Source organism: Barbus barbus (genome assembly GCF_936440315.1).
Source record: "Barbus barbus genome assembly, chromosome: 24".
In the NCBI taxonomy this organism is placed as follows: Eukaryota; Metazoa; Chordata; class Actinopteri; order Cypriniformes; family Cyprinidae; genus Barbus; species Barbus barbus.
In genome coordinates, this window is record NC_136752.1 from 24897118 (window position 1) to 24909493 (window position 12376).

At 34.1% G+C, this 12376-nt stretch overlaps 1 protein-coding gene across 1 annotated transcript; it reads right to left on the reverse strand.

The window, feature by feature from the left end:
• Positions 1-1758: 1758 nt before the first annotated feature.
• On the reverse strand, positions 1759-11394 carry LOC306843507 (DNA-binding protein RFX6; the record flags this gene model as incomplete). The annotated part of the gene is made up of 19 exons (XM_079375031.1): positions 1759-1937; positions 2704-2910; positions 3999-4514; positions 5320-5526; positions 6391-6513; positions 7120-7237; positions 7316-7425; positions 7509-7647; positions 7739-7898; positions 8459-8508; positions 8929-9042; positions 9127-9204; positions 9292-9399; positions 9954-9981; positions 10169-10246; positions 10347-10408; positions 10656-10779; positions 10886-11039; positions 11199-11394. 19 exons carry the CDS (start codon positions 11392-11394, stop codon positions 1759-1761), a joined length of 2751 nt encoding a protein of 916 aa, XP_079231157.1.
• Positions 11395-12376: the final 982 nt, after the last annotated feature.

The window sequence follows — 12376 nt, forward strand, 5'->3', positions numbered from 1 at the left end:
AAGATAACACCCAATTGTGTTTCCTGTTTGAAATCTCCTTGGTGTAAACCAGAGATTTTTATTTATAATTACCAGAGAAATTACCAGAGACAATTATTTATAATTACCTAAAACTAAAACTATTCAAAAATAATTAATTGAAATAAAAAATGGAAATTAGAAATGTTGCTTTGGCAAACTAACTAAACTAAGTTTAAGTTGAAGCATTAAAATTACTTACTAAAATGAATGTTATATTATGGTAATATGTACATCTAATGTTAAATTAACATTAAATTACCCAATAGATACAAAAACATCTTACATAAATATCTGGGGTCAGTAAGACTGATTAATTCAATTTTTTTTTTTTTAATAAATTAATGCTTTTATTCAGCAGAGGTGCATTGAATTGATCAAAAGAGACAGTAAAGACATATAAAAGATTTCTTCTTCAAATTAAAAACTGCTATTTGTCTATTTGCACTACAAGAAAACCTGGATATAGTTATGTTACTAATTACACAACTATTCAAAAGTTTGGGGTTGGTAAAAATGTGTATGCTCTTGAAAGAAGATTCTTATGCCCAACAAGGTTGCATTTATTAGATACAGTAAAAACAGTACAATTTTGAAATATTTTTAAAGTAACTTATATATTTTGATATATTTTAAAATGTCATTTAAATTAAATCTTGCAATTAAATAATACAATCTTAATACAATTAAATCTCCTTGGTGTGAACCATGGTTATTATACATTTGTGTAATTGAAAATCAAATAAAAATGAAATGAAATAAACATTTTACATACAAAACATAAATAATGGAAATGAGAAATGTTGCTTTGGCAACTAACTGAACTAAGATTAAGCTGAAGCACTGAAATTACTAACCAAAATTTCTAACTAAACTAAAACTAAAGTAAAACCTTAAAGGAAATAAATTAAACTTAAATAGTAATATTACAAACACAATTAATTAAAATGACAAAAATTACAAAAAATTCAACAAAAAATGAAAACTGAAAATATAAAATGAAGCTAAGTGAAAATATGAATAAAAACTATTAGTATATAAATACAACTAACATAACGCTGATGTGAACGGGCCTTCATTATATCTGATTTGAACATCTGCTGTCAAAGTCTGCTCTATTAATGTCCTTCTGCTGCTTTCATGCTTGTCTCTTTTTAATGACTGCATTAGTGATGTCCTTTATGGATAAATGCTTTTTCCAAGAAAGATATCATTTGAAAATCAAAGGCTGAATAAAGGCTCTTTAATTATGGAAACATTTGCAGAAACATTTACGAAATGATATCAGATGGTCACAGCGTAGATGTTATTTAGCTTGTAGTTTATTAAATAATAAAGTTTGACCTCCAGAAATGAAGAAAGCAAAAAAATTATATATATATATATATATATATATATATATATATATATATATATATATATATATATATATATATATATATATATATATATATATATATATATATATATATATATATATTATTAGTATGCCAAATCAAGAACAATAATGAAACTGTATTATATAATATACTACAAAGGCTTAAATAAAAGATTTAATTGGGCCATTACCTGTCATAATCCTAACTGTTAGCACAAAGAAACAACAATTCAGTAAATCAATTAGTCTTTTTGCAATGTAATTGGCAATGAAAAACGCACTGACAGATATACAGATGAGCTAAAACATGTCTCACCTTCTGTGAGTACAGCAGAGATGTTGAATTACAGATAAGGTTTCGGTCAGGACGGCCCTCCAGTTGACCCCATGAACACAGTGTTAATGGGGGGCAGAGACGACACCATTTCTCTGATCTCTGTGGTCCCCTGGAGAGGCAGCAGTGCATTCTGGGAGTGATAAGGAGCAGGAGTTCCATACATGCAGGGTGTCGAGACGGAGCAGGAATGAGCGATGCTGGATCCTGAAAAAGGACAAAATAAAGAAGCATAAGACAGCAATGGAAGATATTATATATCAAAATTGCCAAAAATAGCCATGCATAATGACCTCATTAAATATATAAGGGAGGCTGGGGCTAGTTGTCACACTACGTATAAGCACATACCTTAAAGTCTTCGTAAAAAAAAAAAAAACAGCTGAAAATATCCACTGTTTGTCTTTGTACAAGAATACACATTGAGCGGGGCAAGTTGTCACAATGGTAACCTGCCAGTAGTTCAGTTTTTGACATTTAATGGCTTTTTAATGGTAAAATTTGAAGAGTAAATGATCTTCTGAGGCAATTAATGAAACGGAAACATTTTACAACATACACTACTATTCAAATGTTTGGGGTTAGGAGGATTTTTGAAAGCAATTCATAGTTTTATTCAGCAACTGTATATTAAGTTGAGCAAAAGGGACAGTAAAGACTTTTACATTATTGCACAAGGTTTCTATTTCAAATAAATGCTGTTCCTTTGAATTTTCTATTCATTAAAGAATAATGAAAAATGTATCATGGTTTTCACACAAAAATATTGTTTTTCTACATTGATAATAATAATAATTGTTTCTTGAGCAGCAGATCAGCATATTAGAATTAATGTAATGATGCTGAAAATTCAGCTTCATTACATTACATGACCCGCCTGACATCTTGTCCTGAGAACACAGTCATCTTTATAGGTTATAGGTGCTGAGATACAGCGCCTGTGTGACAACTAGCCCCGGATTTCTGTCCTCACCTGCTGTGTGTGTGCCCATTGCGGACATGTCAGTGTAGTAGGGTCTTGTTGTCTTCCTGCTCGTGTCATCCAGGATGTTGAGAGGGTCGTGTACTTCAGCATAGGCCGAAACGGAGCGAATGCTGCTGACGCTGCTGATAACTGACACATGCTGATCGATAAACGTGCCCATCCTCTGAGCGTCCACATACCCGCTGCTGTAATATCCTGGCCAGGAGAAAGAAGAACAATAATGTTTCAATAGGAGAATTTGAAAATAACATCATATGTTCCTGTCTCAGCAGCATGATTAAAATAACTGATAAATCTTGTCATCTGAGGTCAGTTTTTGGGCTTTGCAAATGTATGTTACAGATAAGTCTATAGGGAAAGAACATAAGATAAATCACTTTTTTATTTAAATGTATTTATTTTTAAGTTTTCCTTATTTATGCAATCCCTTTTCATCATTTTTGCTGCTTTTTTAAATAGGAACAGTGAAGAAAGGACAAGAAATGATATATAGAATAGAGAAGAATAGAAACGTGACATGAGCTGGACTCAAAGCTGCATTGCCTGCACCAAAGCTCATTGTGTGTGCTAAATATAGGACATGCTTTATCAGGCAAATTCATTTCATTTCCTTTTAGTTTTTTATTTTATTTTTAAATTTATTTCAAATATATAATTAAAAAATAACAAAACTATTTAATTATAATTATTTAAAAAGTAAAAGAGTAATACTGCAATTATTACAGTAAAAACAGTAATGTTGTGAAATATTACCAAAGCTGAATTTTCAGCATCATTACACCAGTCTTCAGAGTCACATGATCCTTCAGAAATCATTTGAATATTGCTGGATTCGCTGCTCAAGAAACATTTCTTATTATTATCAGTGTTGTGGTACTTAATACGTTTGTGGAATCCTTAATACATACTAGATTTTAGATGAATAGGAAGTTCAAAAGAACAGAATTTATTTGGAATAGGGTTGCTAAGGGGTGTAAAATGTCTGGAAACTTTCCAAAAATTCCCAGAAGATTCTAAAAAAAATCCTGGAAAGTTTCTAAAATTTCTGGAACGTTTCCGAACTCTACTGGAAATTTCCCACCTTTTTGCAACTCTAATTTGGAATAGAATTTTTTTTAACATTAATACTTTTTTAAATGTCTTTACTGTCACTTTTGATCAATTTAATGCATCCATCCTGAATAAAAGTAATAAAAAAATCTTACTAACCCCAAATTTTAAACAGTAGTGTACATTTTTATACATTTATTTTAATTGGCCAATAATAATCCTTGTTTTCTCACCATTGTGCCCAGAGCTGCAAACTGGACCTGAACATCCATCTCCACTGGCAGCACTTCCTCCAAAGCTGTACGCTGTGGAGTCCAGCAGCTGTACGCCCTCAGTATCCATCACAGGGTCACCTGAGGCTGCGTACCCAGTCGCTGCAATCCTCGAGCTGTAGGGAGACACGGTGCAGCTGCTGCTGAAGCAGTCTTTGGTCAGCTGGTGTCCAGAGAAGGGTGTGTAGCGGGCGCTTTCAGCACGGGCCTGATAGGCTGATGTTGGGGTGTGAGTCTGAGCTCTGAACACAGGCTGGTAGTAAGACGAGCTGGGATAGGAGCCGGAACTAGCATTGTGTAGACTCTGGTACATGCTGTCGGAGAAGGTCTGGCAGGACACTTGGGGCTGGATGGGGCAGCTGCTCTGCGGCCTCACAGCCATCGGGCCCTGGTTGATCACGCTGCTACGGTTGATCATGGCAGGAGAGATCGGAGGGGTCATCAGGGGGGCGCTGTTCTGCGAGTAATCCATCTGACCTGAAAAATAATAGTAATTCCATTTTCACACAGATATTTCTAGTAAATTTCACAATTAATGACGAATAAACAGCAACACATTGAATTAAATATGAAATTTAGAAGTAGAACGACTGAAATGTAAAATATACAGTACTTAAGTAATCCTTGTTTTATCTACAACTTTGAAAAAAATTATTTTTACAGTAATGTTAATATTGAAATACTGAAATGAAGAATTGCTTCATAAAGAAAAATATGTATTATTTTAATATAGAAATATAAATAATAATTAGTTTTATTAAAATCAAATATTTATTAAATATAATTAAGAAACAATAACAGCATCACTTTGGAGGAGGAATGCATGAATCTGAGTAATTTACTAAATATAGAGTAAATTATTTTCCAAAGCTGTAAATAAAACAAAGTATATTTTACAAGAAATTTCAGTTTTTCTACTCCAAAATTTTCAGTGTATTGCTGTTTCTTTGTAATTATTTGTGAAATGCACTAGTAATTTCTGACTGGTTACACTAAGTTTGCTTCCATATATGAGCACTGAAGTTGTAAATATTATTTTTTTTAATAATTTATAAATGTACTAATGTTTAAAAATCTCGTTAAATTTGTCCCTACTCTTTGGTTTTGGTTCTTTTCATCAGAGAATTGCACATCCATGGAGAAAATAATAGGAAAATGACTTCTGAAACAAAAGTTTCTGAAAAAGTGACTGTTGCACTCTATGGTCAATAATAACTTTATAAAAATAACTTTTTTGACTATATTAAACATGAATATGTCTCAAATTGATGTTTTCAAGTACCAGGTATAGTAAAGTTGTCCAGATCGGCACTATGGTACACAACAGTACTGGTCCCGAGCCCCTGCTGTGCAGCTGTGAGCGACAGGAAATCATGTTCTGGTGGGTTCTCATCCTTGACAGTCGAATCACCGGACGCCACACCGGATTTATTCCGATTGGCCAAGAAACAGGAACTTGGGGAGGCGGTAAAAGTAGCTTTACTAGCATCTGTCAAAATGAAAAGATCACATTTAAGACATTTGCATATACATTGAAACGTCTGGGTCAGTTAGTGTTTTTATGTTTAAGAATTAAATAATTTTATTCAGCTAGGATACATTAAGTTGACCAAAAGTGATAGTAAAAACATTTAAAATGTTATAAAATATTTTCTGTTCTTTTGAACTTCCTATTCATAAAAAAATCCTGAAAAAATTTGATCACTGTTTCCACAAAAATATTAAGCAGCACAACTGTTTTCAACACTGATAATAATCTTAAGTGTTTCTCAAACTCCAAATGATTTCTGAAGGATCATATGACACTGACGATGATGCTGAAAATTCAGCTTTTCTATCACATAAATAAAGCATAATTCAAGAGAACAGTTTTGAACAGTTTCCTCATGCTTTTACAATATTTCTGATCAAATAAATGCGGCCTTGGTGTTTCAAAAACATGAATAAATCGTACTTTTTAGCAGTAATGTACAGTAAAATAAACTACTAAGGGGCACTTATAAATATACACTTATAATTAAAACTAAAATATTAAAGCGATAGTTCACCCAAAAATGAAAATTCTGTCATCATTTACTCACCCTCAAGTAGTTCCAAACCTGTATGAATTAGGAGGATATTTTGAAGAATGTTTGTAACCAGGCTGTTTTGGGGCACCATTGACTTCCATAGTAGGAAAAAATATACTATGGAAGTCAATGGTGCCCCAGAACCGCTCTGTTTCCCACATTCTTCAGAATATCTTCCTTTGTGTTCAGCAGAACAAAGACATTCATACAGGTTTGGAACTACTTGAGGGTGAGTAAATGATGACAGAATTTTGGCTTTTGGGTGAACTATCCCTTTAAGGTACCTGCACTCCTCATGTATTTCTCCAGTAGATTCTGAAGGTCTTGCTCTTTGTCATTGTTGAATTGGGTTTCAATGGCTAGCAGGACGTACTCATCCAAAAGCATCCGAATGAGATGGAATGAGCCTGTAAATAACATTAAACCAGGTTCAATTGTTTTAGTATATGTTGCAAAAATCACTCCCTAAATCTTAATAACCATAATAATCAAAGGTATCTGATCTTTGATTAAAAGCAGCTTCGCTCAGCAGCACACAAACTCTGGCTTTGTTCAGAACAGCACACTACTTGTCCTATTTTTGCAGTTCATGGCACAGTATTCCAGGATCACTGATTATACAAAAAAAAAAAAAACACACTATGCAGAGTACTGAATCCCACAATGCAATGCGCACGACCAGAGTTTCCCACGGGTTTCACCGAGCTATTGCTGAGGTGAAATATGTGGCCTTCCAGGTGATACTGTTTGGCTTTGTGAACACCTGTAGGGTCATCCAATGTTAGGAGCACAGAGAAAGGTCACTCCCTAATCAGGGCACACACACGCGACACGAGATAAAGCTTTGTTTGTACAGGCTTTTATGGCTCATTCTCAGCAGTGGATCCCCAGCTAAAGAGCCTGAATGAATAGTACAGATTTGACTATACTATTGTGATTCAATTATATCTAAAGACATAGAAAGCAACTGAATCAGTGACTGCAGTTTATATGAATGCATGCTAAAGGTTTACCAAAGCTAGTAGCGTTGTTTAGGGTGAGATTGTGCATCACTCGTGCTCCAAAAAAACTCCACTTCAGAAGGAAATCTTGAGCTCGCTTCTTCACTGACCGACCATTTTGTTTGCTGGGCTAAAAGAGAGATAATATACAATTTAACATTAACAGTCATGGCTAGCCTGAATACTGTGTGTTGGAAATGCGACAAACCTTAATAACTTTCTGCTCGACCACTGAGTCCAGCCATTCAATGAAAGACTCAACTGTGGCGTTTTTCCTCAGGAGGTCTTTCAATTCTTGAAACACTGAAATTGAGTCATCTAGCAGATAAGATCAAGAAATCATAAATATAGTTTGAGGCTCAGCATATGAGATTTTTTTTAAAAAGCCATCGGTAACTCACATTCAGAGTAGAAGTCTGAATCTTGCTCATTTGTAACTGAAAGGAGTGCTTGAGAACCAATACTGTTCAGATCCACCTTATCAATATCATTCACCATAGAAGTCACTACATTCTGGTCAAACAGTGCAGGTCTTGCAATCTGAAAAGATATAAATCCATTATAGATGCACTTTTATTTCAAAAATGACGCAAACTTAAGATTTATCGATGTTTCTGTACAACATATCTACCTGTGCTAGATGTAAAAATGATGTCTGTCTCTTTAAGGAGGACACAAATCGCCGCGCTATCGGCAGTTTCTTTTCTGAGAGGATTTCTGGAAGATTCTCTAAGGAAGACACCATCCAGTGTTCCCAGTGCTTGGCAAAATTTCGAATATCTGCCAAAAGACTGAAGATATTTCCCTAAACTCACTCAAAAACACTTAACAATATCATATTCAACATCTTTTCAATCAACTACATATAAACCAAATGTGACCCTGGAGCACAAAACCAGTCTTAAGTCGCTGGGGTATATTTGTAGCAATAGGCAAAAATACATTGTATGGGTCAAAATTATAGATTTTTCTTTTATGCCAAAAATCATTAGGATATTAACTAAAGATCATGTGCCATGAAGATAGTTTGTAAGTTTCCTACTGTAAATATATTAAAACTTAATTTTTGATTAGTAATATGCATTGCTAAGAACTTCATTTGGACAACTTTAAAAGCAATTTTCTCAATATTTAGATTTTTTTGCACCCTCAGATTCTAGATTTTCAAATAGTTGTATCTCGGCCAAATATTGTCCGATCCTAACAAACCATACATCAGTGGAACGCTTATTTATTCAGCTTTCAGACAACAAATTCGAAAATTAATTTTGAAAAAGTGACACTTATGACTGGTTTTGTGGTCCCGGGTCACAAATGTGTATTATATAATGCAGCAGTTTAATAGACAAACCTCTCTGGCATGTCCTGCATAGTAGCAGGGATGAGAACATCAGTCAAAACCTGTGGAAAATAATTCAGACAGTTTGAGTCAAACATGATGTGACGACTATGAGCTACTGTTCAACAAAAAAAAGTATTAATGGAACGATTCATGTAAATGATACCATATTTTTGAATTATTTCATTATAGCTTTAAATATATAGCTTTAACATTTCTGTGATTGATTTTCTTATTTTAAGATTTAACGTCTAGGTTTGAGACAAGGGGACATAGTCACAGTCACAAGTCATAGTAGAAGTGACAGTAAAGACATTTATAATGTTGCAAAAGATTTATATTTAAAATAAATGCTGTTATTTGAACTTCACATCCATGAAAGACTCTGAAAAAAACCTATCCTAACCTTCCACAAAAACAAAACAACGGTTTTAAACCAACCCAAAACCTTTGAGTGATAGATATGGCTAAAAAACACTCACTTTATAGAGTATAGAGTCACACACACAGAAGATGTCCACGATAACCGGATTCTCTAGCAGTGGCAGGAGATGTTCAGGCATTCCTTGCCAGAAGTGAAGTAGAAAGTTCTGGATCTGGAACAAATGGAATTGATTACTGTGCATTTTCTAGAATCTAAATGTCATGATTAGAGATTCCTTAAGAGCTTAAAACTGCACCTCCTCAAAGTTGACATTAATGGCATTGTCCAGAATGCACTGACAGTGGGTTTTGTACATCATAATCAACGTGTCGACCTAACAAATGAAAAGAATTGCAGAATCTAAGGTAAGTAAATTAGAAGTAGCACATATAAACAGCATTTTGGATAGAAATGAACAGACCTTATCTTTTGAAACAGACTCCTGAAGCACTAAATGCTGTGCACTCGGGAATTCAGGTAAAAGAGTTCCTGTTTTAGAACTAAGAGAGTATTTTCTGGTGAATCCTCCCTGTGAATAATAAAGAGCAGGCATATAAATACTATTATGCTGCTGTTTAGATACCAAAACATGACAGCATTTTTTAAAAATATGTGAAATGCATGTGAAGGTCTTACATTTTGCAAGAATACACGAGTATTCCACTACAAAATAGCCAAGGGTCAAAAGTTTAGGGTCATCAGTTGATACTTTTATTCAGCAAGAATGCATTATATTGATACCAATCTTTGGCAATAATAGCACCAAATCAGCTTATGATTTCTGAAGGACCATGTGACACTGAAGACTCCCGAAAATTCAACTTTGAATTCACTGGACAAAATAACATTTGAATTTATATTAAACTAAATAACATTTCTTTCAAATTGTAATAACGTCATGCAATTTTTACTTCATTTTTGATCAATTAAATGCAGCCTTGGTGAGCATGAGAGACTTATGTATATTTAAAAACATACCAACCCCAAACTTTTGGACAGTATATCAGTTTCCTGAGAATGTTGAGATACTAAAATTGAAGTGCAGCACTTCTTTTTAATATGAAAAACAGTAAAACTGCCAACCTCATTTTTTAGCTTGCTTCCAGAGAATCTGTGCAAAACATATAAGAGACATTACTGATGTGATAAAACATTAAAAAATGTAAATGAATCATGAAAATAAACGTCAGTAAATATAATGTGTCTCAGTATGGGCATTGAAAAATCACTTGCATTACAGATTATTCAAAGCACTTGCAATTGGGTGCTGAAATAAAGGGATGAAGGTCAAAACTAACCGTGTCAAACCTTTTCCAGAGTACACAGAGTGATAATACGCACTGCTCTCCTTGATTCCAATACCATAATAATGATACCTGAAAGACAAACACAGAGAGCTTTAGATGTAGCCATTTAAATAGCACATTAAATAATAAATAACATTTTCAGTAAGCAGGCCATTTAGCTCTCTCTTACTTAGAATGGCCTCTGGTTCCAAGCCTTCGTGTTGTAAGCAGAGGAAATTTCTGCCTTATGGTCTGAAACGACAATGATAGAGTTCTAATATATAGTACAATCGATCGCCATGCACTGTAAATACAAAATCAATAGGTATTTTTGTCTGATAATGATAAAGCACAACCTTTTATCAGATCATGACAGCTTTCTAAAGATCAACTGAAATAAACCTAAAATGCAATAGGTTTCAGCAGAGTACCAGTTTTAGAACTGAGAACGTTTCTATTAAACACATACAGTAACTGTAGATATAAAAGCTCCTCTTACCTTCCCAAAAGTGGCAGCACATGCAGGATCTAATTTCTCCTTCCGACAAAAGTCTAAATAATGAGCGTAGAGGATGCACCGTGGCAGGCAAACACCTTCGCAAACTATGTAATTTTCCTCAAGCCTAATAAAAGAACAAAACTCAAGCGTATTATCATTCTATGCTTCCACTTTCTGTACATTGTTTATAGTGGCAAGCTTCATTAAAAGATGAAATGATGAGAGAGTACCATTGTAAAGTAAGCTGAGTCTGTTTCTTCTTGTCCTTGATGATCTGACTGATGCTTTTCTTTGGCACAGTTTGTTTGACAGAGAACGTCTTAGAATAATCCAGGTGGCCCAGGTCCTCTTCAGAAGAAATGCTTCCATTACTTTCATCAGCTTCTGCCAAATTAATAACATACATAGCTTTCAAACCGTGACATGTGCCAAAACAATTCATACCGTATAATTGCCAAACAAACTGGGGACAGATTGAGAATTTCGAACTGAAAGCATAGCAGCCAGTTTGAAAACAATTTACAACAAAGATGATTTCCCCACCTGATTTAATGCCGGAATCCTCCTCCTCATCAAGCCTGGCTTTGAAAAGCATGTTTTTCCCGAGATTGTCTTGGTCAACAAGAATTGTAGCGTGGAGGTCATCTGCGTTTTTGCAAGCTCTCTTTGTCTGCGATGCTTGTAGTTGATGAAACGTGTCATTCTTCAATGGACTCCCTATATTTCTTTTCATTGGCATGTTCAAGGAGAAATTAAAAAGAAAAAATGGAATGCGAAATTAAAACCACCAAGTCAAATAATACAAAAAAGTGCCCCTCAAAATCTAAATTGTTGAAACATTCCAAAATCAACAGCCCATTCTAACGTTTGGCAATGTGATGCATATATCCATTCCTGAAATGATACGCATCTCCGAAGCATCCCAACGAATCTCCAAAAAACATTCAAACAATTTGTCAACTATGTGTGTTGCTTTTCCTCTTTCCTCAGAAACAAATGCTCACAAAATAAACCTGTAGCATGATGAAAACTCTAATAACCATCGTTCAAATATAACATTAATCCTGGAAAAGTTCATTAATCCAAGAATGGGCAAGATAACACCTTCCAGTGTTAATTAAAGCTCTGCTCTCTCTGAAATGGTGCGTCACAGAGGTGAGTGCCTTAAGGCCATTTATCTTATTTACAGAAGACTGGCAATGGATTCTGGGATTTAATGATTAACCAAGAGGGATATCATCTCCTTGAAATCTGGTGCTGGTCGTACAGCTCGGCTATAGACCCAATCAGCCTCATCAGAGCTACTTTGCCTTTCATTTACATGCATTCATACACTATATTCAGAACATTTTGTTATTACTGGTTTTATCTACGACAGTGAGGAGTAGATTCCAAGTTTCAAAAAGCCATGTCAAATAAGTAGAAAATTGTGAGAAAATTGAGTTTGACTCTAAACATTATTGCAGTAATTAAACAGTATATCATATAAGTTTTTAAAGTAAATCCATCTTAAATCAATTACAATTCAATAAATGAAACAGAAACAAATAGCATAGCATAACATAAATAGCATAAATAGCATGTATGTATACATATATATATATATATATACAGTATATATGTGTGTGTGTGTGTGTGTGTGTGTATGTATATGAAGAGTTCATTTGCAAAACAGGTAACTCCGTTTTTAACAATCCTCATAAATCATGTTTTTTCATTGT